Source organism: Perca flavescens, chromosome 8 (assembly GCF_004354835.1).
Source record: "Perca flavescens isolate YP-PL-M2 chromosome 8, PFLA_1.0, whole genome shotgun sequence".
NCBI lineage: Eukaryota > Metazoa > Chordata > Actinopteri > Perciformes > Percidae > Perca > Perca flavescens.
In genome coordinates this window covers 19,428,736-19,455,813 of record NC_041338.1, presented here as the reverse complement: position 1 = coordinate 19,455,813, position 27,078 = coordinate 19,428,736, and the positions used below count along the sequence as shown (strand labels likewise).

Genomic DNA, 27,078 nt, shown 5'->3' with positions numbered 1-27,078 from the left:
TTTTGTACTGGTGTATTTGGTTGAGACGTAAAGGAGAGCTTGACTATGCTGCCATCTTGTGATTGCATCTGAACCAGACTGGATGGAGAGGAAGACTATCCGGGATTGCTTCATTAGTGCAATACTAATCCGTAATGTTTAATTGATGTCAAAGGTAAATAAAGAACTATAGGAGATTCACTATCATGAGTTTCCCAGATGACAAAAAAATAAAAAAAGATACTGGCCGGATATTCAGTCAAGAGACTGTGATCAAGAGAAAATATCCTGACAGCTGCTCAGACGGAGGAACCAGCAGTGGTCAGAAAATAGCTACACGATGAAAATCTAAAAACTAAGAAATGCCTTCTGCTGAACTGGCGAATGGTCTGCCACCACTGTGAGAAATTAAATAAATGATTGTCTGGAAAGTTTGCAATTCAATTTTTATTAGGTCTGCAAAGGCTTACCAAAATAGTTTAATATAACAAAAACAAAAGTCAATATCTCATTCTTAAACCATACAAAACCATACTGCATCACACTTGATAACTCCCAACATCTCTGTGTTTACAACACAACAGAACAGAGAGAGGAAATGTTATGGACCGAGCAAAACATCATTCAAAGACTCTTAAACCACACTGTTTGCCTTTACATCACTCTGAATGTGAATGCATATAATTTCTGGAGTTAATTCAAAACTTTGGCACAATAGATTTATTCAAGAAAAACTGTAAGCAAATGTCCTTGCAGGATTTAGTGCATGTTGAGTATATTGTAATCCGCTGAAGAGCGAAGAGCAGCACAGGAAAAGAAGTACCAGGGATTTTGATTAAAGCGTGCACATGATGAGAAAAAGGTGGTGGGTCGGTGGAGGGGAAGAGACAGGGCACCGGTGCAGTTTGTTTTTAGGGTACAACCACTTTGTAAGGGCTCCCGGGGATGTTGTCGTCACCCCATTTGACGATGACGGTGTAGCTGCCCTTGTCCTTGACGGTGTAGGTGACATTATAGAGCTTGTTGCCCATGTGCTTGACATACACCTCCTCGCAAGGAGTATGGGGTCCATGCACACCGACCATCAGCATGTTGGAACCTGGACAAGAAGTAAGAGGAGGATTTAATGATCGTGGTGTACAAAAGTTGCACAGGTGTGTGTGTGTGTGTGTGTGTGTGTGTGTGTGTGTGTGTGTGTGTGTGTGTGTGTGTGTGTGTGTGTGTGTGTGTGTGTGGGTGCGTTGTCTTAAAGCTGCACTAATCAAAATGTTGATGCAACCAATGGATGAAATGATTATGTATAATGTAAGAGGGGTCACTTCTAGTGACAAACCCATAGAGAATTATTACCCGATTCTGCAGTTCACATCCACATTCTAGTGTCTCCTTTAGCTCTTTGTTTTGGTTTAAAGGCCCGCAACTTTAATGTTTTGTTTACTCTCACTCATTAACATCAGTTGCAGCATCAGTAGGCAGCTGTTTTCAGTAAAAAATAAAATAATTTTGTAATGTGTCTGAAATAATGTGTCTGAAATGTATGCTACCTGCCCAGCACCAAACACAGACAGGCAACTAGTTCCTGAACATAGTGGAGTACGGAGATGCTAAAGAGCCAGATATTTCCCTTAGGAGTCGATGGAGACCAAAGCTAACTAAAAGGAGAGTAAATACTGGACATGTTTGGTTATATTAGTGTTGTGTTTACAGCTTGTTCCCCTGCCCAAAAGTGGCCAAAAATCAATCAGTTTTATTCTATAGTGTCTGTAGAAACTGTGTGTGTTTGACTTGTGTTTTTACTGCATTTTACTTTTGTCTTTATATGGGTGATCATCTCACCTGCTTTGCTGCAGTCAACTGTAAAATTGTTTTTCTGTCCGACCACAGCCTTGGACAGCCCTGTTCCACGACAAACCACCATGCTGGCATCAGATGTCAGTTTTGTTGAGGTGGTGGAAGAGGAGGAGCTGGAACTGTAGGCACCGCCCACTTTGGAGGTTTTGGTAACTGTTTCGACCAAGACTGAGGAGGTCTCGTGAAGGCTGTGTCCCCCTGACAGCCGAGCTCCTATAGGAGAGAGAGAGAGAGAGAGAGAGAGAGAGAGAGAGAGAGATTATCTAATGTCATCGTCCAGACATTACATTATACACTCAGTATTGACAAAGATATGATAGAAGCAAAGATGCTGCTGCTCGTGGGGAGAATTTCCCTCCACAGACTAATGCTGGACTAATGCCTGAGCTCAAGTAGGAACAGTTCAGTAGGAAGTTCTTCTCAGTCTTGAAAGTATTAGTCACATTAATGAATAAATAAAGGAATTTGTATGCACCAAGTAGTGACAGAATAATATCTGTGTAGTGCCAGAGAAAGACAGCCTTTATGTAAAATGTACACTAAGCAGTATGAACAGATGACATCACATTTTCCTGACTTCCACACTTTTTTTTTTTCAAAGGAACATTTGTTTCATAATCAAGACACTTGTTATGTGAGATCCACAGATCAGATGGGAGAGTGACTGTCAAGCAGACCTGTGATTTTAGCTTTGAAAGGGCTGCCCACTATGTGCTGTGGCCCTCCGTATTTAATGGTGATGAGATAGTTGCCGGGTGCCATGGGGGTGTAGGTGATCTTATAGCCTTCAGGACACTCCCGACAGTCCATCTTGACCTTGGATGGCCCATCGATGTTGACCGATAGTGTGGCAGAGCCTGCGTTACAGGTGTTGACCACAAACTCTGAGGGTGCACCTGGAAGAAAGAGGGCAATGCAGAGAAAGATGAAGAGACTGCTCAAACAGTGCACATGATATTAAATTAAAAAAATAAAAGTCACAAGAAAACTATGCTGAAACAAAGCAAATGTGGTAGATATTTGAAGTAGTGGTGGTTATATCTACCTGTGGTTCCTCCCTGCAGTCCAGGACCATGCGCTGTCACCATGCCTGGGTCTCCAACCAGCCCGGGGTCTCCCACTCGCACGTTAAAGGGACTTCCGGGAATGTGGCATCCGTTGAACTTGACATCTATGGAGTGAACTCCATTCTCCCGTGGAATGAAGCGGATTGTACTCTTGTCTGAACATGATACACAAAACAAGTGGATATATTACTTCTAAATGATGCTTACAGATAATAAAACAAACAGAATTCTCCATTTCCTGAAGTCTACTTTGTACTACAAAGTAGGGTTGGTGCGTACCACTGTCAAGCTCAGTGACATAGCATTCCTCAGAAGAGCCGGCGGGGGTGTGGATTTTGGCGTCAACCACACCTCGAGCCCCATTGCGCTGCAACATGAAGGATGCCTCTTGGTTTACCTTCAAGTCCTTCTCCTACAAAAGACAGGGAAGAATATGATCAGAATATATTTATTTGCGTGCATGTGTGTGTGCCTGCACATCGAGGGACACAAAGTGTGTGACTCATCACGCCTGAACGAGAATAGATTGAGCATTTGAGTGTGAGAGGCAGAAAAGGTCAGAGTTTACAGCGAGGCCGGCGTTTAGTGTTTTTGCCCTACAGGCGGACGAGCGGTCCTACCAGACATAAGAGGTAGTGTGACATTCTAAATGTTGGTCTGATATCGCACTTCACATGGCTTCTAGTGGTAGAAAAGCACTCTGAAGTGGCATTTCAGTCAACTAAAAATATACGTTTTTAGCATTGTTGGCAATTGTTATGGAAACTGTGAAAGCAAATAAAACAAACATCTGTGAAGTGAGGAGAGCAATATTGTAAGCTTTCACAGGTATTTTTAAAGTAGTCTTTATCTTCTGCTCACTGTTTTCTTGCTCAGACAGAAACACAATCACATAGACTCGCTGACTGCCCACATATAGCACAGCTTGTGTTGCCCCACATTAGCAAGGGACAGTTAATCCAGCCCTTCATCACTGGCCGGCATCACAGAATTATATTTGCATTTGATACAGCTCCAACACTGGCATTCAATTACACTTCAAGGGCAAAGTGATATTAGACAGAAATATCTACAGCCACTCAATCATTATGTTACATGCAATCTGTTAATCAGCCTGGACATTTTGTCACTGTGCATGTGTTGTGTCTGTGAGTGTTTAATGCAACAAATTAATGTGGCTGCTTTTGTCAACTCTGTGTGTCTGTGTATGTGTGTGTGTGATCTTACCTGAAGGCTTGTGAGAGTGAGCCTGCGGGCCTCGTCTGACAGTGTAGCAATCGGAACGATGAACGGGCTGTCAGGGATTTGCTCGTTGTTGAACTTGATTGACACCTCGTAGTCACCTGGGGAAGCAGACAGGTTATATTCTTTCACCACAAAATGAACTGAAGGAAGTATGAAGGAATTACTGAAAAGTTTAGCAGTTTAGAGATAAAAAAAACACTATGAGAAAACATTCAAATGAGGAAATATCTACACCTGTGGGCAAAAGAAAGTTTTACCTGGTTCTTTCACTATGTAGGAGACACCGCAGGAACCATCCTTTCTGTCCTCAAAGGAGATTTCAGCCTTGCTGGGGCCCTCTACAGCGATGGACAGACCACCAGCACCTGCCTCTCTGGTCCAGATACTAAATTCAGCTAAAGAGGATAAAACCAAGTTTCACCTTAAGTATCAACATTTTGGAATCATGTCTTGAATAAAAAGACATGATAATAAAAAATAAAAACAGTTCTTCCCACTGAGAGCACGTCCACGTCCACAGAGTTAACTTACAAGGTGCTCCAGCCACGCCTCTTTCCAGGCCTGGTCCTCCTGCACGGACCTTGTGTGCTCCTCCCTCCCCCATGGGCCCCACAGTAAACTGGAAGGGGCTACCAGGGACGTGTTGGCCTCTATACTTGACGTTGACCGTGTGGGGTCCCATTTCACTGGGGATAAAGCGCACGCTGTAGGTGCTGCTCCCTCCATCCACTATGTCAGCATCCACTGTTTTCCCACTGGGGCTGGTCACCTGAGCCGTCATGGCCTGAGAGCCACTCTCTACTGGATATGGCAGAACACGAAGACGTGCATTTGCACAGGACACATATTCTTAGTTAAAAAAATACTACAACATATATCCTTTATTCCCAAAGCATACATGTTTTCGCATTTAAAAAATTGAGTTTCAATTTGGATTCTCACCCTCAGGTCTGGCAGTGATGCCAGCAAAGCTGCTGAGGCTCTCTCTTCCCAGAAAGTCTCCAAAAACATCTCTAAACGGGCTTCCTCCTCCACCCAACTGGGTGCTCTCCTCCACTCGTACCTCCCTCTTGGTCTCTCCACCACGGGTTTTGCTGATCTCAGTGCGCTCAGTGCGGGTGTAGGTGTGGCTGCTGCGGGTGAATGTCCTGGTCAGCCTCTCCTGAGCTGAAACCATCTGGAACCAGTTTCCTACAGCGAGGAGAAAGAAGTGAGAATACGAATGTAAGTGCATTTATTTTAAGATTGGTTGACCGCTGCCCTCTAACCACTTCGAACTGGCTCCTGTACTCACCTGGGATCTTGAGGTTAAGGCCACATGTGCTGCCCACTGAGGCAATAGAAGACGCCTGTCTCTTTCTAGTAATACTCTCCTTCATCCTTCCTTCTCCGGTCACCTTTACTGTGAAAGGACTTCCTGGAAGGCACAAAGACATATACAGTGAACAAAATAGATTTATTTTATTTTAAGATGTCAAATGTTTTTGTTAACTTTCCAAGTAAAATATTCTAACCTGGGATGTGTTTTTCAGCAAACTTGATGTTAACAGTGTAACTTCCAGGTTCTGTTGGACAGTAGGTGACTCTGCACGTCCCGTCTTCCACATCTTCACAGTTGATATCCACTTTGCTCGGACCCTCGATTGACAATGCTAGACCTCCATAACCTAAAGGAAGATGAAAAGTAGGAGATAAGGGGAAAAAGTATGTGTTGCCTTTGTGTTTTTACGATGTTTGCTATAAAGGTGAAACACACCGTCTCTAAATCTTACCTGCGTTCCTTGTATCCACAAAGAATTCAGCCATTTCTAAGGTGTGTGCCTCCACCAGGCCTTTACCGAAAGCCTTCACTCGGCTGGCCTCGCCAATCTCTGACTGGCCAACCATGATTTTAAAAGGGCTGTTGGCCACGTGTGCGGCATTTTTCCTCACGCTCACTTCATGCTCGCCGACCTCCTTAGGGGTGAAAGAAATACCTGTGAACATAAAAAAAGGTAGAGAGGAAAAAAATCAAGACAAAGAACCAGAAAAAAGAAATCCAAATGCATTTGTCTTATCCATGTTATACTCTTCATTTTATTTTGGGTATCTGGCAAGTGACTATCTCACCGAGGTGTCTGTTGGGCAGTCTCTTAAGCAGGCAGGGCTCCTCGTTGCCTGATGGTGCTCTGATACTGGCAGTCAGAGAGCTCAGATCAGTCTCTGTGATCTTCAGGGACACGTCAGCCGCTGTTCCGACATTCAGCTGTGATGTCCTGGTTATGGCGTCATCCCCTTGACATAAAAAAGGTTGTTTAGATGTTTGTCAACCCCTAAAACCTAACCTAAACCTTAATCAAAAACCTGTTTTAATGAACACATCCACTATAAATATATAGTCCAAAAAAGTGGGTTGAATGGGAGAAATTATTGATTTCCTCACCAGTGATCTTAGCAGTAAAGGGACTGCCAGGAATGTGCTTGTTGTCAAACTTGACAATGATGTTGTAGTCTCCAGGAGCTGTGGGCAGGTAGGACACAGTGCAGGTACCGTCTTTGTTGTCCTTACAGGTGATCTCGGCCTTAGAGGGTCCCTCCACTGCCAATGACAGACCACCTGAGAGGGAAAAAAAAAAAAAGATTCTTACTTTTCTGCGGTGTAGTAAGGGTTAATTGTATTATTATTAATAGCAAATATTACTGGGGAAGTAAGGTGGGGAACTAATGTATAGTACCTTCTCCTGCATTCTTGGTGACCACAGTGAAAGTGGCAGCCTTGTTGACCATGCCGTAACTCAGACCTGGACCATAAGCAGTCACCACTCCACTGTTTACAGCATCCACAAAGAACTGCAGAGGGCTACCTAAAGTATAAGGGATGTAATCATTGGCAAACAGTAATGAGACTAGGAACTGTGAATAGTATCTATTGCATTTAACTTAAACTAACAAAAACAAGAAAGCAAAAAATCCTTGAATAAATCAAAGTTATTTTTTAAGTTGACAACCACTTCCCAACGTTCTAATGCGTTCTAAGTGTGTTTCTGACCTGGAATGTGGTTGCAGTCATATTTGATGTCCATCTCATGCAGACCTCTCTCTGTGGGCTGGTACTTTATTGTGATGGTGCCATCCTTATTGTCAGTGATATGCGGGCGGGCAGTCTTGCCTGAAGGCATCCGCACCTCACCTAGAAATGACAGCGGTGTGTTGAAATGTCAGTGACCTAAAAAGGAAGTGTGTGTGAATGTGTGTGTGTGTGCGTGCAGAATTTTCTTTCTGTTTGAGTGGTGTTTGTCACACCTGTGATTTCTCCTTGCTGTGGCGTGAAGGGGACAAGGAAGTTAACAGGACGGAAGCGAGGATCCACAGTATCGCGGGGAACAACTGGCTCATTTGTGGCCTGTCAATACAGAAAGAAGAGAAACTGTTGGTTTCATACACCTAAATGTCAGAACAGAACAGCACTTCAGCAGCTGGTTAAATACTCATTTACTCACCACCACATGGAAGGGGCTCTTAGGAATGTTCTGTCCCCCAAAGCGGATCGTAATAACATATTTTCCAGGTTCAGGGGCTGTGTAGTAAATGTCAAAGGTCCCATCCCGATTTTCCACCACATCCATGTCCAGCTCCATCCCTTGTGGGGTCTGCACCTTACAGGTCACCTTGCCTTTCCCAGCAGCTTTGGCATCCACTGTGATAACTGTATCCTCGGAGGTCTGCAGCTTCTGAAGACTTGCTGTTAAGGACAGAGAGGGAATAAGGATAAATGGAAAGAAGTGCTACATAAACACATGGATTCTAGGCTTTTCTTGCAATGTGTCACAGAAATAAAAACAAAGCCTCTGTTACTCACACACGCCATGTCCTCCAATAGAAACTGGAAAGAAAAAATTTCAGATTTTGAATATAAATATATAAATGCTACAACTATAACATATTACTTTTATTTATTATGTATACACAGTGGTTTTCTTACCGGTGAGGAGACATTTGCTGGCGTCTCCTGTAGGCAGGGACTGGATGCGGTATGGGGAGTAAGGAATCTCATCTCCTCCATATTTAATGGTGATAGTGTAAGGGCCTGTAGAGTCAGGTACATAGGAGACAGTGTAGGTGCCGTCCCTGTTGTCCTGGATGGTTGCATTCTTTGGCTTGCCCTCTGGGTCCTGTCAATTGACAATATTAAGTTATTTTAAATGGTGACTTATGGTTAAAAACGTATTGTGTGAAAGGTAGCTGAACCCACCAGAATCTGCACAGTGAGCAGTCCCTCCCCAGCATCACGAGCATCAATGGTAAACTCAACTGGCAGGCTTGCAGACACACCTTTTGTGTCTAGACCAGGGCCACTGGCGCGTACCTTACTGGCATCATGCCCAGGCTGAGACATTACCTTGAATGGACTGTGGAAGAAGTAGTAGACATCTTGCTGAACTACACTTTTCTTTTTAAATCCAGACAGACAGAGCTGAACTTTAATTAAGACATATCTGCACATACTGCCTGGCTTGGCGTTTTTACAAAACTCGTACTGCACCTGTGTGGGACTTCCTGATCTGCATATTTGACAGCTACAGTGTAAGGGCCATCCTGGGCTGGGGTGTAGTGAACTGTGTGGGTGCCATCGCCGTTGTTCTTCACACCAACTGGCTCTACGGTACCTGGAAATAAGACATTATAGAAATAATCGTATACCGCCAACTTTCCGTCATTTATCAGCTTAGAGTAGGCAAGAGGTTTTCATAGTCTAACAGCATGTCCTTACCTGTTGGGCCATAGAGTTTGACATCCAGTGGGGCCTGTCCAGCTTGGGTACAGTCTGCTGTGAAAGTCTGAGGAACATGGGCTCTCACTCCAGTGCCCAGACCTGGACCTGAGCACTTCACCTTGCTGGGGTCCACAGGGTCCTTCACTGGTACACGGAACGGACTACCAGGGATTGGGTGACCTCCATAGTTGATGTTGACGTCATAGTCTCCAGTAGTGAAAGGGATGTACTCCACACTGCAGCTGCCATCTTTATTGTCTTTGCAGGATATTTTTGCCTCTGAGGCTCCCTCGATGGTTAGGCCCAGGCCTCCTGTACCAGCACCCCTGAGAGAGACGCCAACGCTTTAATTTAATTGCACGTTTGAGTTAAATTCCCACAAATGTTGCCTTTAAATGTGATCCAACAGTACCTGGTCTCCACAGTGAAGCAGTTGGGCTTGTTGGTAATCCCTCCCTCCAGACCTGGTCCATAAGCACGGACCCGGGTCGGATCACATCCCTCCACCACAGATACTCTAAAGGGACTTTTGGGCACCGGCGCATCGTCATACTGCACCTCAATCAGATGCATTCCTATGCACAAAGAGACTCATCAGTTCAATGTCTGATGTCATACCTCTCTGGCTGAATGTTCTCAAAGCAAGCAAATATGTTCTGTTATTGCCGCTTGCTTTAAATTATGAGCCAAACTAAGTCCCTTTTAGGGAGATAAACATCTGTTTATTTATAAAAAGCTCCATCTAGGGTGCAGACGTTCTGGTGAATGTACAATTCATTACATTTGTTCCCTATTCATTATTCTGTTACAACATTTTTCTGACAGAGCCCTCTCAGTAGGCCTATATGCCAGATTCCCAGCAGCAATGCTATGATATTAGAGCATGTCTGGTGGTGGAGGAGTGCTATGTGATCTCTTTGCTTTGTGTTATAGGTCTCTATTAATATCCCCTGTCATTCCACTGCTGTATAGCTGTGTGCAGGCAGCCTTCAGCACACATACCTGCCTGGTTAAGAGCTTCTGTTCCAGAGCACACTATTTATAAAACAGAGCCTTCCTGCTCTCTGCCCCTCACATCATTGCTCCACTGCATCATTCTGTATTTATACCCCTCTCTTTCTTGTTCTTTCTGTTCCCACTCTCCTGCTTTATTCCCAAATGGCGCCCAACACAAGCACCTGTTAGTGATTTCGCCGTCTGTCTGTATGCTCTCTTTTTAGACAGACTGCTTATGTAAAATCCTCTATCTATCTGCAGCAGGTTAGGTTTCTTAATGTTACAGATTTTACATAGATCTTACTTCCATTATGTTTGTTCGGTGCCTCTCCACCTTATGATCCTTGAATTACATGAATTAACACACTTAAATGAAATGAAGTAATATTCTTCTCCTACCATCCTCAAATGCTGTGTACTCCACTCTGTAGGTGCCGTCTCCCTTGTCAGTGACGTAGGTGTCTGTGTTGGTGCCAGAGGGGCTGATAATGTGAACCTTCACATGATTTCCTCCAACCTTGTTGATGGCACGAGCATCAACGATGAAGTGGGTTGTTACTTCTCTGAGGACCCCTAGAAACAGAAAAGCCCTTCAGGTGATTTGCTGCCAAGTGGGTGCAGTCATTTTAAGACTTGACATTATAAAAATGATATATATACTTCGATATTTATACTTATTTATATATATATTTAACAGTAGAGGCCAATATAAGTAACACATTTTTGCTGTTTCTTAACAAGTTAAAAAAGTACATACTCAGGCTGTAACTAACAATTATATAGAGCCAAAGGTGACATTTCCTAATAGCTTGTGTTTTCAGAACCACAGTCCAAAAGCAAAATTGGAATTATAATGACATATGAAAACAACCTGCAAATGTTGGCCATTTTGCTTGATAAATGACTTTAATTGCCATTCTAACAATTAACTTATCATTTAATCGACTAATTCTTTATGCCTAGGTTTGTTAAAACCTAACATGAAGTGAAAATTAATTTTAAGCTTAGGTTCTTGGTATTGTTACCTCTGGGCTCCACTCCTGGCCCATAAACATGCACCCCGCTGGTGTCCACAGAGGGCTCGACCTGCAGGACTTTGGGAAACTGGGGAATCATCTGGCCGCCATACTTGATTGTGATGGTGTGTGTGCCATGGAAGGGTGGGATGTATGTCACAGAGAAGGTCCCCTCTGCTGTTTTCTGGATGTGCACTTCAGCTTTAGTCCCGGTCTCTGACACAATCTCAATGGTGAGCTCAGCATCGCCTGCCCGGGTGCAGTCCACAGTGAAGGTCGCCGGTTCGCCTGCCTTGGCCTTCTCCAGGCCCGGCCCGCTGGCCATCACCTTGCTGGGGTCCAAGGCTGAGCGCACTGCAGCTTTGAAGGGAGAGCCGGGGATGTGCTGTTCGGCAAACAAGATATTGATGGCATACTCCCCAGGCTCAGTGGGAAGGTAGAACACTGAGCATGTGCCGTCACCATTGTCTTGGCACTCAATCTTCGCCTCGCAAGGACCCTCCACGGTCAGGCCCAGCCCACCTGCACCAGCTCCCTTTGTGTCAATAGTAAATGGAGCTGGTTTACCCACAATGCCTCCTTTCAGCCCTGGACCAAAGGCTCGCACCTGTGATACAACAGTCAGGTCAGTTTTCTGAGATGTGCTATACAAAACATCCAATATTTGTATGTTATGTTTCATGAGCCTCAAGTATGAACACAGTGTAGAACTACATTGCAGCTTTCATGAACTTTTACCTTTGATGGATCAGCAGGCATCACTGCTTCAACCCCAAAGGGGCTTCCCATCACCGGGTTGCCATCATAGCTGACATCAACCTTGTACTGCCCCTCCTCTGGGGGAATATACTTCACACCGTGAGTGCCTTTGGCTTTGTCTGATTCCAACTTGCATGGGATTGGTCGGCCAGAGGGTGAGGTCATCTTCACACCCACATTGCCCTGCCCACCAGCGCCCTTTGTGTTAACTGTGAACTCCTGATCCTTTCCAACCTCAACTTCTGCAAGAAAGATTGACATGAAGCACTTAAAACCTTGCAATTCACCACTTTTACATGGTGTAAATGCAAGAGTATAGTATGTGGTGTTTGTAACTTACTGGTGTCTAATCCTTCCACTTTCACCTTTCCAATATCCAGAGCTGGTGCCACTGTAATGTGAAAGGGACTCTTGGGAATGGGATCTCCTCCATGACTGACTGAAATCACCATGTTACCCTGAAAAGACCCAAGATGATTTGAGGCGTTATTGTGAATAATCTCTCCATCCTGTTCATCAAAAAAAGGCATACTGTACCTGTTGAAGAGCTGTGTACTTGACAGTGTAGGAGTAATCGTGATTATCGATGATCTCAAAGTCACGAACCGCCTCTCCCAGACCTGATGCTGCAAAATGCACCTCAGGCTTGGCCTTGCCAGCTCCCTTTGTGTAGATGGTGAAGTGAGTTGGAGTGCCCACCTCCACTCCTGAAACACACACGTGTTTTGTCAGTGCTACCAATCCTAGTCAAATCAAATAATTTCTATAACATTAAAGTATTGTAGTGAGTGTTTTCTACAAATGCAAATACCTATACATTTGGTGTGCTTGGTATTTACACTAATTCTGGTTCTTGGTGTCAGTGGATCTCACCTGTCTTGTTAAGTCCGGGGCCCTCTGCTCTCACCTTACCCGCATCATGGGAAGGATCCACTTTGACTTTGAATGGACTGATGGGAATCTCCTGACAAAGTCAATCATAAAATAATCATAAGAAAAGACTTAAGACTAAATACATATAAAAAAAAAAATATTCTACATTACTGACCAGTTTCTCTTGCATTGGAAACTGTATTCTTACCTGGTCAGCAAACAGTACCATGATGGTATATCGGCCTGCACTGGGGGGAGTGTACTTGACAGTGAAGGTGTCATTGTCATTCTTGATGATGTCAAATTCAATGTCTGCCTCGGCAGGGCCAACCACCCCTGGGGCACACTTGATTCCAATGCTGATGTCTCCTAATGGTGCATAGCAATGAGCACAGTTCAAGAAGGCCATTCAAAAATAGATGATCTGAATACATAGAAGCAGTTGCTCCATTGCCTAGAGCTTTATTTTAACTACATTTCATACATTTCAAATAACTTACCTCAACTTTGTCAGCTAAGATGCAAATCTTTATTTTTTTTATTTATTCTGTTCATTCTGTGGGCTTTATATTTTTCAACATCCACATGACGTAGCACTAAATTCATTAAGAGTTAACTAAATTCATTAGTGTTTTTGTTAACACCCACACCATCTTCCTCGTACATGCTCACCTTGACCAGCCTCCCCACAGTCCACTGTGAAGTATGTTGGCTCGTTAGCTTTGAGCCCCGTCTTCTCCACTCCAGGCCCATAGACCTTGACTCTGTCTGGATGACAACCCTCTCCAACCAGCACCTAATGAATTCAAAGTGTACTTGAGGAAAAAGCAGTTGGTACAAGTACAACTGCTGCAGTCCTCTTTGTGCATATTTGATTTGAGTATCATTATATTAAATTGACTGAATTTTAAGTGTGTGTGTGTGTGTGTGTGTGTGTGTGTGTGTGTGTGTGTGTGTGTGTGTGCGCCATGTGTCTTACCCTGAAGGGGCTGTTGGGAACGTTGACGTCCCCCCAGGTGATGATGATGGTGTGTTTAATGGACTTGACAGGGGTGTACACACACAGAAATGTGCCGTCTCCCTTGTCAGTGATCTTGATGTTAATGGTGCAGCCTTCAGCGTCCTTAATGGATACAAAGGCTGCATGTCAGCTCTGGTCTGTACATGCAATATAAATAACGTTTTCCTATAAATAATACGATGAAGGTTGCTCTCCGAACCTGTGCATAGATCTTGAGGTGACCCTTCCCAGCGATGCGGGCATCAATGGTGAATTCAGTTGGTTTGTTCACAATGACTCCAGTTGGCTGCAGGCCTGGACCATATGCTTTCACCTGCAACATTTTGTTGTTTTAATTTATTTATTTTTTTAATATGATCAGGTCACAATGGCAACCTGCTTCATACTTATAGGTATTGTGTATAATTCAGTGAGTGGGAATTACCTTCTCAGGGAAGACGTCATTGGCTGCAGGAAGGATGTGGGCCATGAAGGGGCTGTCCTTGATGTCCTCATCATCACAAATGACGTGGACAGCATAGTCACCGGCCTCAGTGGGCCAATAGCGTACATCACAGGAGCCATCACCCTTATCATCACACTCAATTTTAGCCTGTGATGGGCCTTCGATGGAGAAGCCTAAACATCCAAAGAATTAAAACATTTAGACTAGATTTTTTAAACATCCACTTTTCTTCTACAAGAGCTCATATTACTCAAGACTCACCAAGAGTTCCAACTTCGGTGCCGATGGCCTCTACCACAAAGTCAGCAGATTTTCCAACCATGCCAGTCTTCAGACCAGGACCCCAGGCCCTAACCTTCTGAAAACCTGCCTCCTCACCCAACTCCACTTCGAAGGGGCTGCAGCACACAAGATTACACAATATTACCAGGTGTCAATGTGAATGTGCTTTGTTAACGAAGAGCTAAAGGCAGCAACAGGACCCTACCTGCGTGGGATGGGCTGGCCTCCCCAGGTAATGCTGACTGTGTATTTACCGGGCTTAAGGGGGTAATATTCACATTCATACACACCGTTTCCTGCATCTCGCACTTTCACTTGCTCCTCTGCTCCAGCTGAGGATGAATAAAACAGTCAATATGGATTTTTATCAAGTTGATGTCGAAGAGACATTTTATGAATTTTGATTAGCATACGCCTATGTGAATGCTACCCATCAGACAAAAAATAAAAACAAAGTGTGAGGAGTGATGCAGAGAAGAAAGAGCTGTCTGACTCACTTGGTCCTTTGACTAAGACGCTCAACGATCCACTGCCAGCTCCCTTGGTGAAAACCTTGAAGTCTGCAACCTCCTTTACTCTCACACCTTTAGGCTGAAGGCCTCTGCCTGTAGCTCTGCAGGCATTTGGGTTCATTGCTGAAAGGAATAACAACAAGTGTGAAAGAGAGAAATCTTTAGCAAAGCAAACGGCAACTGAGAGTAGCCAGCAGTTGATAGCAATGTTAGTAGCAAAGACAGTAAAATATCCAATTCAAGTGGGATTCCTTAAAGCTTGACTGACAGAACCTGCAAATGAGAATGATGCTTTTTGCAGTACATATAACACAAAGTGCAGAATGTTGAAAAGGACATTGATGAGAGCATCGAGGAAGCATCTGACAACATTTCAGTCAGTCGCTCCGAAATGTTGACTGCAGGCTTAAATCGAAAACTGGCTGATGCAAATTTAGATGTGATAAAAACAAACATGTCAACAGCACAAGCAAAGACATTTAACAGAGAAGAACAAAGTAGACGGAAATGCAAAGTGGGACAATCTGTAAACTATTTGTACAACATTGCATCTCATCTCTCTCTGCACATAACGAAACCATCAAGTTGCAGGACGCAAGAAGATGGAGCAGGCGACCACGCAGGCACGCCATTAAGCCGCGGCACCCTAATCTTAGAGAAAGCACAGAAGGGCATTTGCAGGGCGCCGCACAGGTAAAGGCTTGGGGGGATCTTGCTGAGCAATGGGCACAGGCTCCTCCCAGCAAACCATACTAACTTGGGCGGCCAGGTTTTTGGGGGGGTACCCTATTCCCAGCCTTCGCTCCAGGAGGGGTGCGCACTGACTGAGGGACTATCTGCAGTGGAGCTCCCATGGGAGGAGCAACGGGTAGAGCTAGAAATGACAGATAGGAAGGGTTATGGTCTATACTCAGTGGCTGTTCCCAGGGAAAATAAAGATGACTGTAGATGTGATGGACAGATCACCCTGACACTAACAGCATGATAAGAAATATGATTAGTCTGACAATAATTTACAACCCAGACAGATGGCTCACCCTCTGCGATGTTGACAGTGAATGGGCTCCTTGGGATCTCCTGGCTTGCAAACAGTATGTGTATGGTGTGAGGCCCTTCCAGCATGGGACGATAAGTGCAACGGAAAACACTGTCACCCTTATTCTCCAGGATGAGCTCCACAGTGTCCTTTTTGCCCTGAGGATCGACGATAACCACACTGACGTCGCCATTACCAGCACCTGAGTGTGACAGGAAAATGATCAGTCATCACAGGTCAAAGTACATGCTGTAGCTTTAGTCTGTCTGAGAAAATCACAGTAATTCTTTGACTTTGTTAGAAAATGCTGCAAGCCTGTCATCAGATCACATTCCTGTTGTCCACATGTGTACATGTCAGTATGTAAAGTGGTTGAATTTTCCATACTAACCAGCTGTGTAGATGTCAAAGTAGGTGGGTTTGTTAGCCACATTGCCTGTAGGATCCAGACCTGGTCCCCTGGCATGGACTTTGCTGGGGTCACCCATATCCTTTGCTACATTCACTGTGTAGGGGCTCTTGTCAATGTCCTGACCAGCAAACAGCACTTTCACCTATAGAGATAAAAGCAAGACAAAGGTACAACATCTTTAAATAGAGTGGTTTGTCCGTGTTGTGCTGAGCGACGTGTTGACCTAATGTACATCAGAAAGAAAATTTGTCATACCTTGTGAACACCTTCAACTTTGGGAACATAGGTGACAGTGTAGGATCGGTTTTTGTCCTTGTTGGGTTTAACCTTAGCCTGGAGAATAAGACGACAAAGTATGAGAGGGTTAGATTAAAGATTAGATGCTACAGTTTGCAAAACTTTGAAATGTAGCAGGGTTATTTATCAGAGGTGGCTAGCAGGCTGTATGCTAAGATTCCTTGTTGATCAGGTATAACTTGCCTCCTCTTTGTGTCCCTCAGGATCCTCCACATAGACCAGGACCTCACCACTGCCAGCTTCCAGAGTTTCCACAGTGAACACAGCTGGTTGCAGCACCTTGTTGCCGTGAGGCTCAATACCTGCAATGTAAATGCAGAGACACAGGGTGTGGTGATATATTCTGCAAGGCTTGGGGCAATGTAGTCTATATCCTTGATGTTACACTTCCAGGATTGCTACGGTGCTGCAGGAAATTCCGCCGGATGCATGTATTTTCCATTTCCTTCCGCTTTATTTGTGTTGGAATTTTAAATTTGGTGGATTTATGAGAACTATGGTTAACTGCTCCTCAGATCTCTGCATGCAAAATTGAGACAGCTAGCTAGACTATCTGTCCAATCTGAGTTTTCTTTTGCACGACTATTTTGCAGTGGCTCTATGCGGAGCTTATCGCTGCCCATGACTATTCTGATTGGTTAAAGAAATGCCATTAAACCAGAGCACATCCCCGAATGCTATGTGGAGTAGCCAGACCCTCCTTCAGCGCACTCTGGAGGATGGTCTGGCAAAGCGAGACTAGGAGCAATGTAACATTCTTAGCAACGGGCAACATATTTATACTCTTCACTGTTGTGAACTGTGCAGGTGTCCATGGCTACTGTTGGGCTACCCACCAGGTCCATAGGCTTTGGCCTTGTTTGGAAAAAGCTGTTTGGGCCTGAGAGGAGCTCCGGGCTTCAGTTTTGCCTTGGGGAACTGAGACAGGTAGGTCATCACTGAGTGCTCATCCACATCTGGGTCCACAATCTCCTCAGGGGCAATCACCTACAGCAGAGACAGCCAGCACAGTAGAGGTTAATAATGTGTGTTGCTTTTTAATTGAAAAGACAGCAACATCCTGCAACAACCATGACTATAAAACACTATATCCTAATTTATGTTTATATTGACAGTATTATCATTTGTAAGAGGGGTATGATTCACTATTTACACAACTTTCACTTATTAAGCATAGTGCAATGGGATTTAACAAGGATCATACTTATTTATTCCCCCCCCACCTCTGACTTATATCTCCCTCTGGCACTTGTTTGCCTGTCTATCACACCGTGGCACAAAGCCATGCTTCACGCTGGTTATATTTAACCCCAGGACTGCAGGGTTAAGGATTGTTGCCCTCAATAAGCCAGCCAGGGGGATTTATCCTGAGCCAGACCATTCCCACATCTCCTTAACACCACCGCACTGTACTCACGCCCCCAGGCCTGCAGAGCCATGACATACACCCACCGGCTATCTCACCAATGCTAAGCCTCATGGAGAACAGCTAACCCCGTGCCTTAGACAAACAAGTAAACAACCTGCATAGAGCACATGAAAATACGGAGACTCCGAGTCTTACTCTGTTCATATTGTTATTCTGATGAGCACAGGCATATTGACACCTCTGTTTCAGGGGTTGGCTCGGAAGGTGTTCAGAAATCTCACACCTCCACAAATTCACGAATCTACTAAATAAAACTCCTACAGACTCACTTACTGAGTGAGAGCGACAATAAAGCAAATGGAAATATTAAAAGTGAGATGGGTAATAAATATTTCATGAGACCCTCCAGCATGCTCTCCCTGGAAAAACACTGGGTCCACACAGTACTGCCTTTTTCAGTTCAGTGTTGCCTCACAGGTTCATAGACACATATGGTGAGGCATGTTTTTATATGCAAATGTGTCTTGGTGCTTGCTTTAAATTGCTTGGAAATAATTGGTGATTGCTGAATGTCTATCCACTAAGAATAAACTATGTTGCTGATCAGAAAACAGAAAAGGCACCATATGTTTATCTTGTTGTATTTCCCTGTGATATCAACCCCACCCATCTGACACCCAGCTGAGCTAAAGCAAACTTAAAAGCACTTTGTGACTGTCTGATTTATCATGCATCTTACCTGAGGCACACCCAACCAGTCGTCCGCCTGTTGCATGGCTTCTTTGGCATTCTGCACAGGCTGGTTTGGGTCCCACTCAGCCCAATCAGGACACAAACCTAACAGAATGCAAACAGGACAATTAGACAATGTGTTACACTGCTGTTGCTATAATAAGGCCACTTGGGCTGTCACTGCTATCTGCCTAACACCTCCAAGTACAACATCACATGACCTTACCCACACTGCTCTGCTCCTGTGAATATGTGTGACAAAAGAATATATATTTTGACTGTTCCAAAGCTAAAGACGCTCTCGTACTTTCACTGTGACTAAAGCTAGCCTCCTCCGTGCTGCTAATGCCTAAATTGGATTAGTGTTGGTGATGGCCACTCACTCAAAAGGTCCATACAGGCACACCATAGAATACTATTATCCAATTACAGTAATATATACACAGGCCCACAGTATTAACAGGGTTGAGTTTACATGCATCTCAAGGGAGGAGTGTGCAGTGGCCGTACCGAAAAAACTGACAACAAAGAGCTGTCAGTTGGGAGGCACCAGGGTGTGCCTTCCAGCATGTAACTTTTTCTACAAAGTAATGTCAGCTCTGGAGTAAACGCATAGTCATGTAGTTTACAATGTAACATCACTGTAATACGGGGGGGGACGTATGCTATAGTTGTATAAGAAAATACTGGATACACAAATCGAAATTGAAGATGCCTGTCAGATAGAATGTTGGTTTCTTCTTGGTCTGGCCAATTAACTTGTTTTGTACATTTGTATCTGAATTACAAGCAGAGCCTGTGTGTTTCAGAACAGAGTGAGTTTTGTCAGTTACCCTGCTGTTTGGTATTAGCTGATGAAACAACAGAACCTTGTATGGTCAGTGCTGCAGCAGTGTTTGAAAGATGCATCTCTGCTCATATAAACAGTTAAACGCGGTGCTCTACGCTCCTCTTGCTACTCTTCCACCTTTTGCTCTGTGAAGCACAGCTAAGAGAGGACTCTCTAATGTTCAGTGTTGAATGCAGTAGCCTGAACTGGCATTGACTCAAACTGTGGCCTTGTGGTCTTTGGATCTGTGGCTTAGGCACCTCCCTGTGACAGATAACTCTGCATTTGATGCGGAGCCAAGCATCCCCCTTGACAGAAGAGGAGGAATGGTGCCCAAATTTGGGGGTGTTGTGTAGCAGCAAGGCTATAAACACTAAAGCTGGGCTTGGGCCTCAGGGCCCTAAACAGTGAGAGTGAAAGCTTCAGTTATGGTGGGACAGCTGGCAGGGATGCCCCCCGGCCATCAGCAACCCATCTACACTACAACTTACTGACACTACCTGCTCTCAAGAGACAGATTACAATGACGGACATCTAAATCTAAAATCTATGTGCGTGTGCGTGCGTGCGTGCGTGCGTGTGTGTGTGTGCTGCAGAATGTGTGGCAGATATACACCCCCCTTATTTCTAGACGAGGAGCAAAGATAAGGTGATACTGTGTTAGATACACTGACTGACACATGCCTGACCCCAACTTCCATAGTAACCATGGAAAACCGCTATATACAACAAGCCTTTTAAAAGGCAGAGCATGTATTCTGACTCAGCATTTACTCCACTCAGCCTGTAGACTCAGCTAATGCCACCACACACGTCTTACCGGGGGCACAGTTGTCGACCAGAGCTCCCAGGGCTTTGCCATCCCGCCAGTCACGGTTGAAGTTGTTGATGGGCAGCTGGGGAACCTTGTTCTGTATCCAGCCCAACAGGCGCTGTTTGGGGGTCAGCTTCTTAGTCTCCTCGTCATCCTCGTCATCCCACATGGGCATGGAGATAGAGTAGTGGAGGATGAGAGTCCAGATAAGACCCAGGATCAGCTTTAGATTCCCATCCACAATGGCTTTGCTATCTGCAGTTGGACAGTAGAGACAAAAGTGTTCATGAGGATTTATAACTTCCAAAAAGTTCACATAATGCACCATGTCTTACAGTATTTTTGTTGGTATATTATAACTGCATCTTCCAGCTATATCTTCATTGTTGATTGTTTATGGGCCCTTCCGGGGAGATTGGTGCAATCTACTCTAGATACTTTACTAATATAGAGGTCTATATTCTCTATATTGTTATCAAAATAGTCTTTCCTTGCTGTTCTGAAGAGTTGACCAGAAATATAAGCAATGATGATTGACTGCTGAGGAGACAAGAATCTAATGCTCCGCGCTGCTTCCCCCGAGCCCCTTTCTTTCAGACAGCTGTCTGACTGAGGACCCCTGACAATCTGTCATCCAGTCACAATGGCACTCTGAGACACTGTGACAGCTGAGGATATGTGGAAGTGGATCCCTCTCTGCATAAACACCACTTGGATTTCAATTACGTCCCAAACTTGTAGCGTGAGAGTGTGATAAATCAAATAGGTGGAGATTAGATTCATTGACGGCAAGCACGCAACTTATTTTCTGAAGTTCTCTGAGGAAAAGTTTGTCAAATAAGCCATTTCAAATCCACCTTAATTTAAAAATTCAGCCATGTAAGCCAACGAACCTCTGAGGAGCGCTTGACTTTAATGTTTCATCGACTAATCTTGGGTGATACACTCCACTTAATTCAGTAAGACTTTAATACCTAAGGCACTTTGATGCCAGTTGTTTGTCACAAGACAGTTTTATTGAGACTATTTATCTTTTCATAGATGAGTGCCTCCTATCAGAGGGTAATGTTTGATGTGACACCGTTTGACTGGCCCAGGCAGGTGGCACGACATGGCACAGCATGGTTTTGATCCTGCTGTGTCCGGATTTAAGAGCAACTGTGTGCTCAAAGAGACATCCATCAAATGGTATCTAGTTACACACTGCGACACATGTGCGACTAAGCCTGTGGTGATTTTTTTTTGTGTCTCTGGGTCACTGTAATGAGACTGAGACATTATCTTACGAGGGCTGCATCAACCAACTGAAGCAGCATGGAGGGAGAGGGTGCTAGGAAGTAAAATGCCAGAAATTCTATCTATTGTGATAATTCTAGAAAGTCTGACCTGGTGAGGTCTGTACAGCTGGGACAATGGTGCCAGACACACACACACTCACATATTAAGTCCTACACACTATCCTGGACACACACTCTGCTAACCTTGAAGTCATATCTGTGATAGTGACGTTTGCCCTCCAGTGATCACCTGAGAAAGAGCTTGCTATTGAGACACACACACGCTGGCCTTCACAGTCCACCGGCCAAAGCCTCAGCCATGCTGGGAATTTCACTCAAGTGTGTGGCAGGAGCATTAGTCACCAAAACAGAAAAATACTCTGTCAAAGTTTTAATAACTTTTCCTCTGTATGAATTGTGGGTTTGCCTGCAGGTTTATAATTACAGTAAGCAATAACTATTAATCTTACAATATCGGTGCTTTTCATGTTAGGCTACTAGTTGCTCTCCTCAGTTGTTAAATATTTCCAAGAGGTGGCATTCTGTTCACTCTGGTGGAGTGAATTACTCTTCTGGTGACTCTGTGGATGTGACACATATCCACAATTTATTTTAACTTCAGCTATCTGCACCACAGTCTGATCCCTAAATCCCTCCAACGTTAATCCTCACCTCACAGGAGTTGCTGATGGCTCTGGACAGCAATTGGTGGTCAGCAAAGAGCCTCAGTGAGTCATTCTGACCCCTGACCTGACAGAGATGAGTGTGTGTGTGTGCCTGCTTGTGTGTAGAGGTGTGTGTGTGTGTGTGACTGCTGTCCACACATAGAAATGGTGTCATTCTCATTATCACAGGCCTATTGAATTTTCAGCCCATAGTTTACCACATTGCTGCAGCAGGAGTAAGCATTCTATGGAGCCACTTAGTCCTTGGCCCTGACACAAGTTAATGACCTCAGTGGCACCTCTGCAGTAACTTTCCAATAAGCTGTTGACCCCAGCTCAATGCAGCTTTCCAGAGGCATGTGAAACCCATGTCTCACTACTGGCTGACACCTGGGCTGATAACATGCCAAGAGAGTAGCTACAGAATCTGTATGTGTTGGAAAAGGTATGACAGATTTAAAAATATCAAAAGATATGAAATGCTGTTGCCATGGTCCAGCTTTTAAATATCAAAGCACAGCATCTTTATGGACACACTGTCACTGTCATCCTTTTTATAACTTGTTCCTACGATCTAATAATTGCCCTGGCAACGATTTATGTTTGCATTTTACCACTGTATTTTTTCCAGAAGCCATTAAAGTTTAACTTACCTATTGAGACCAATTTGATATGCTCTCTGTCCAGGAACTCTAGTGCCACAGACACATTTTCCAGTTTCATCTGACGGAAGTTGGGTCTGGTGTGGTACTTTCTGTACATTTTCTTCTGGCTCAAAACTTCCAGGAGTGAAATTAGCTTCAGCCCATCCGTAAAATCCCTCTGCAGGTCAGTGACGGCCTTGTTGACGCACTTGAGGTGCTCGTTGCACCACCTGGTGAAGGTGTTCTGCTGGATCTTCTTCCATGGCGCGTCCTCGGCCAGGTCCTTCTCCGTGGCTGGCATCTCGTCGTCGTCCTCCTCTTCCCCAAAGTCGGTGGCCTGGTAATACTGTGGAGGCAGCTGCTCGTCGCTGTAGTTATTGCTCATCATGGTGGCTTTTTCCGTGTCCACTTTTATACCTCGGTGACACTTATGTGTTGAATTGTGCGCTTGGCAGCGCAGAAAACTTTAGCAGGTCGATGGCAAGCGCGCTCTCGCGGAGGAAAGTTCAAACTTGGGAGAGTTTGAAAAGCAGCTTAGAGATTTTTCGGATACTTGCGAAGAAACCACTTATGTCAGGACAGTGATGGATTAAAATATCCGATTTACAATGTGCAAGCCAGCTGGTCGTCCTCTGTTTTTTTAATTGGCACCCTCTTGACAAGTCGTTCCTCTAATATGGCCACGGGAAGAATGTCGCTTCTTGAAGAACTGAGTTTCGTGGCAGGTGAGCTGGAGCAGCACTGTCCAAGTTGACTCTGAGCGTGTTTAACTTGATTGCTGAGAGAGGAAAGAGTTGGGTATATAAAGGACCCAGGGCCACGTCACTCAGCCTCTGTGATCATAGTCTATTTGCTAATCCATAAGGGTAACGGGAGTCGGGGTCGGTTTACGGGGAGGATGGGGAGTGATTGGTCAGACCCCAGACAGCGGCATGCTCCTTATTTTTAGGCGCTCCTATTTGGGCGGCTGGGGGCTGGGACTGGACGATTGTTGCGAATGTGTGTCATGCTCAGGATCCAAGTTGCTGAACAATTGAGCTAAGAAAAGAAAGTGAGAAGTGTAGTGAGTCTCTCTATCTCAATAAGTTTCTTTTTACAGAGGATACTTGTCAGAAAGTTTGATTTTTCAGATTAAATTCACATTAAATCAATGAGGCCTTGGAGAGAAACATTTTAAAGGATGAGGTCAAAGATGAAGCAACTGCATTACGTGTGTTTCACAACTATCTGCCACCCCTGAGTGAAATGCATTTCTGTGTAAACAAGCAAAGGTCAATACAAGCTCAGGGAAGGTTATGGAAAAATGATAAGAAAGAAAATCTATTTATTTGGATTTTACAATAATTGATGTTTCTGCCCCATCAAGCAAAACCATAGTAATGCAATTTATTATAGGAAATGTGTTCAGTTGTGTCACCAACAACTGAGAGTTATTACCTTTTAACTTAATTCATTCAGAGTGTGTAGCCCAATTTACACTTTTAAAGTGCTTTCCCGGCCACATACTAATCTTTTTTTTTACTAAACAAGAAAGAACAAACCTACTTCTTGAATTGACTGAAAGCAAATAAGTGTCATCTCTAACTTTGACAGCATTTATTGATTGAAGCTGAGGTGGTGTACAGAAATACACTGAGACAGTGAACAGTGGTAGCACATAGTAATCTAGCTACTAAATGAGTAATTTCCAATAAACATTGTGTTTGCTGCAGGTTCAGGGGCTGCCATGGTGTTGTGACTCAGCAGTCAGTGACATGGTAGTGAATACCAGATGCCAGCACTATCCTTGATGAAGTAGTGGGAGGTAAGAATAACTGTGACACATGCGGAAGGCACTCATGGAATACTCAGTCTGGACACACAGGGGTCCCCATGTTGATCTCCCACAATATAATAAGTACTCTAAAGATTTTACTGGTTGTTCTCCAACCATTTTAGCCATTTTATGCTGACTTGAATCATAAACCACTTTTGATGCTTGACAATGCCGGTATTATTTTATAATACTGGATCATTATCACTGATGTATTACTGTGTACGCAGCATTTTCTGTTGTAGCTGGGCAAAGTAAGGCAAATTTGTACTACTTTATGTACTGGGTTTATCTATAACTGCGACTTTAATGCTAGTGATGTTTTGAGCCCATTGGGCATTAAAATCCTTCTAACGGGAGCTATGAGGTGTGCTGATCTGTTTGTTCTTTCTATGCTGATGATCCAGCATCCATCCCATTTGGGCACTAGGGATGTGCATGTCTTTTTCATCATTTCTGCTTATCTATATCTGCATTATATTTAATCAGCTGATCATTGTTTTTAAAAATGTAAAACCTTAGACTTTCTACTACTTTCAGTAGTCGTTTATTACAGTTGTCAAACAAGTGTAGTGGAGTAAAAAGTACAATATTTATCACTGAAATGCAGCAGAGTAATAGTTATAGTAGCATAACAAATAGTCAAGTAAAGCACAGTAACCTCACAAATGTACTGCAGTATTTGAGTAAACACCACTGTGTGCAAATTAATGCTAGAAAAGTTAAATTGCACCAATATTGAAAAGATTAAAACATAAAAACACATTTGACTGAATGTATTAAACACAAGTTGAACTTTTTACGATGTGACTTTGAATACACAGGTATATATTGTCTCAAAATAATCAAATATAATCCCACTTTTGATAGGAAGTATGTGTGAATTAAACCAAAAACTAAATCCCACAGCTGTTGACCTGGAGACTGTTCATTTGACATTATATTCCCAGAGACTACCCATGGCTGCTCTCACAGTCAGCTTTCCACCTTTTATAATTAGCTTTTTCCCTGTTAGTCTGTCAGGTGAATGTATTAAATATTTAAGAAGGGATCTGGGTCGAATTTACTGGACAGATAGGCCCGGGGCCAAGGCCCAGTTGATTAGATTTTAATGGTGATCTGAATCTGACATTTCAACTGTGAAAACACTTTTAATTTCTTTAGCTATAACTCTGACAAATAATGAGACAGAAACCTGATTCACAATCTGTTAAGAATATTTGCAGACTCAGACAAAACTAATTTAACTTAAACCTCAAGTGACGGAAGGTTGCTCATTGAGGGTTAAGCTAACTGTACCCCATGACTAGGTCTGCACATCCACGCTACTTAAATAGATAAATAGACACACTTGAACTTAAAGAACCATGAGTCTTGGCAATGGAGTAATGAGTGTAGTTTATAGGCCTCATCAACAACGTTGACACACCAGTTCCTGACATCTGTAAGGAATCCGTGTCTGTGAGCTTCTGTCACGTCTCAGGAGTAAAGGTTATTAATATCCATACAACCCGTGTAATGTAATCCCAGTAGAGAGACGCTACTCTCTCAGTTTGAATTCTGACTTCATGAATGGGACTCCGCGATACCCTCAATCCTGAGTCTGTGACTGACGGTGAGGCCACCTTCAAAGAAAAGAAAGCCCTTAGACATCATGTGGGGTGGGTATTTTTATTTTCTCAAGTCATTTACCGTACAAAATAGCCACAACTATATTGAAAACAACAATGATGTCAAATAAATATAACAAAGTGTAAAAAATAAAATAATCTGAGAAACACGGTGCTATATAGAAGCTTGTAAAACTATGATAAAGCTAATATTCATGAAATAATAAAAACATATTCGGAATCAGACAATTCATATGTACCATTGCAGTCAATGGGAATTTAATTTCTATTGCAATACTTATAAATGGACAGTTAAAACATCATCATCATCATCATCATCATTTTCTAATTGTGTTTTCATAGGCAGAAATAACATTGGTCAGGCTTTGCTTATCAAGGTTCTGTTTAATGACAAATGTTTCAGAAAAGATTTGAATACATTTCTGAAATTAACGAGCCGTATTGGTCTTTCTAGCAACTAAGGTCAAATGCAATCAAAATGCATGCAATGACTACACTGGAAATGATTAGCAGTGTTAGCAGTTCTGAATAATGTCACCATAAATAAACATTTACACATTTTGGCTATCAAATATACGATGCTCTTTCAAAATAGAATAAACTTTCTACAAAGCCAGTACAAATGGATTTAAGAAATATCTCTCCCATATATGTCATAACTATTTACATGAAATACAAAGAATCAACATAAATAATATATTGTGCTTCTATTTGTTTTCTAGCATGCTTTTTTCAGTTCTAAACTATTTTCACCAAAAAA

General features: G+C 43.5%; 1 protein-coding gene across 3 annotated transcripts; it reads right to left on the bottom strand.

Moving 5' to 3' along the window:
- Nucleotides 1-408: 408 nt before the first annotated feature.
- LOC114559568 (filamin-C) lies at nt 409-23,692 on the bottom strand. Of its 3 annotated transcripts, none has more exons than XM_028584290.1 (47): nt 22,884-23,692; nt 20,295-20,543; nt 18,653-18,750; nt 17,381-17,531; nt 16,728-16,846; nt 16,503-16,580; nt 16,227-16,389; nt 15,837-16,037; nt 15,557-15,673; nt 14,785-14,922; nt 14,493-14,619; nt 14,267-14,403; nt 13,985-14,178; nt 13,760-13,873; nt 13,519-13,662; nt 13,212-13,335; nt 12,748-12,908; nt 12,540-12,630; nt 12,204-12,373; nt 12,007-12,124; nt 11,646-11,908; nt 10,917-11,514; nt 10,291-10,464; nt 9,308-9,470; nt 8,893-9,221; nt 8,665-8,788; nt 8,374-8,530; nt 8,104-8,293; nt 7,981-8,004; nt 7,622-7,863; nt 7,425-7,524; nt 7,171-7,311; nt 6,857-6,985; nt 6,565-6,738; nt 6,252-6,416; nt 5,915-6,118; nt 5,657-5,809; nt 5,437-5,559; nt 5,085-5,333; nt 4,674-4,943; nt 4,400-4,537; nt 4,125-4,240; nt 3,177-3,309; nt 2,876-3,052; nt 2,508-2,726; nt 1,816-2,043; nt 409-1,078 (listed from the first exon to the last, which is right to left on the bottom strand). In XM_028584290.1, exons 1-47 carry the CDS (start codon nt 23,260-23,262, stop codon nt 891-893), a joined length of 8,244 nt encoding a protein of 2,747 aa, XP_028440091.1. In that variant the 5' UTR covers nt 23,263-23,692; the 3' UTR covers nt 409-890. The 3 variants fall into 3 exon arrangements, with proteins under 3 accessions (XP_028440091.1, XP_028440092.1, XP_028440093.1); XM_028584291.1 differs by having other exon boundaries at nt 4,674-4,940; XM_028584292.1 differs by lacking the exon at nt 15,557-15,673 and having other exon boundaries at nt 22,884-23,691.
- Between the last annotated feature and the right edge of the window lie 3,386 nt (nt 23,693-27,078).

Bases quoted from the DNA above. Each gene is read 5' to 3' on its own strand.
- LOC114559568 (XM_028584290.1), bottom strand. From the start codon at position 23,262: ATGATGAGCAATAACTACAGCGACGAGCAGCTGCCTCCACAGTATTAC. The intron at 14,179-14,266 runs GTGAGTCTTGAG...TTGGATGTTTAG, and splicing joins CACCGAAGTTGGAACTCTTG to GCTTCTCCATCGAAGGCCCA. The intron at 12,909-13,211 runs GTGAGCATGTAC...ATGCACCATTAG, and splicing joins CTGTGGGGAGGCTGGTCAAG to GAGACATCAGCATTGGAATC.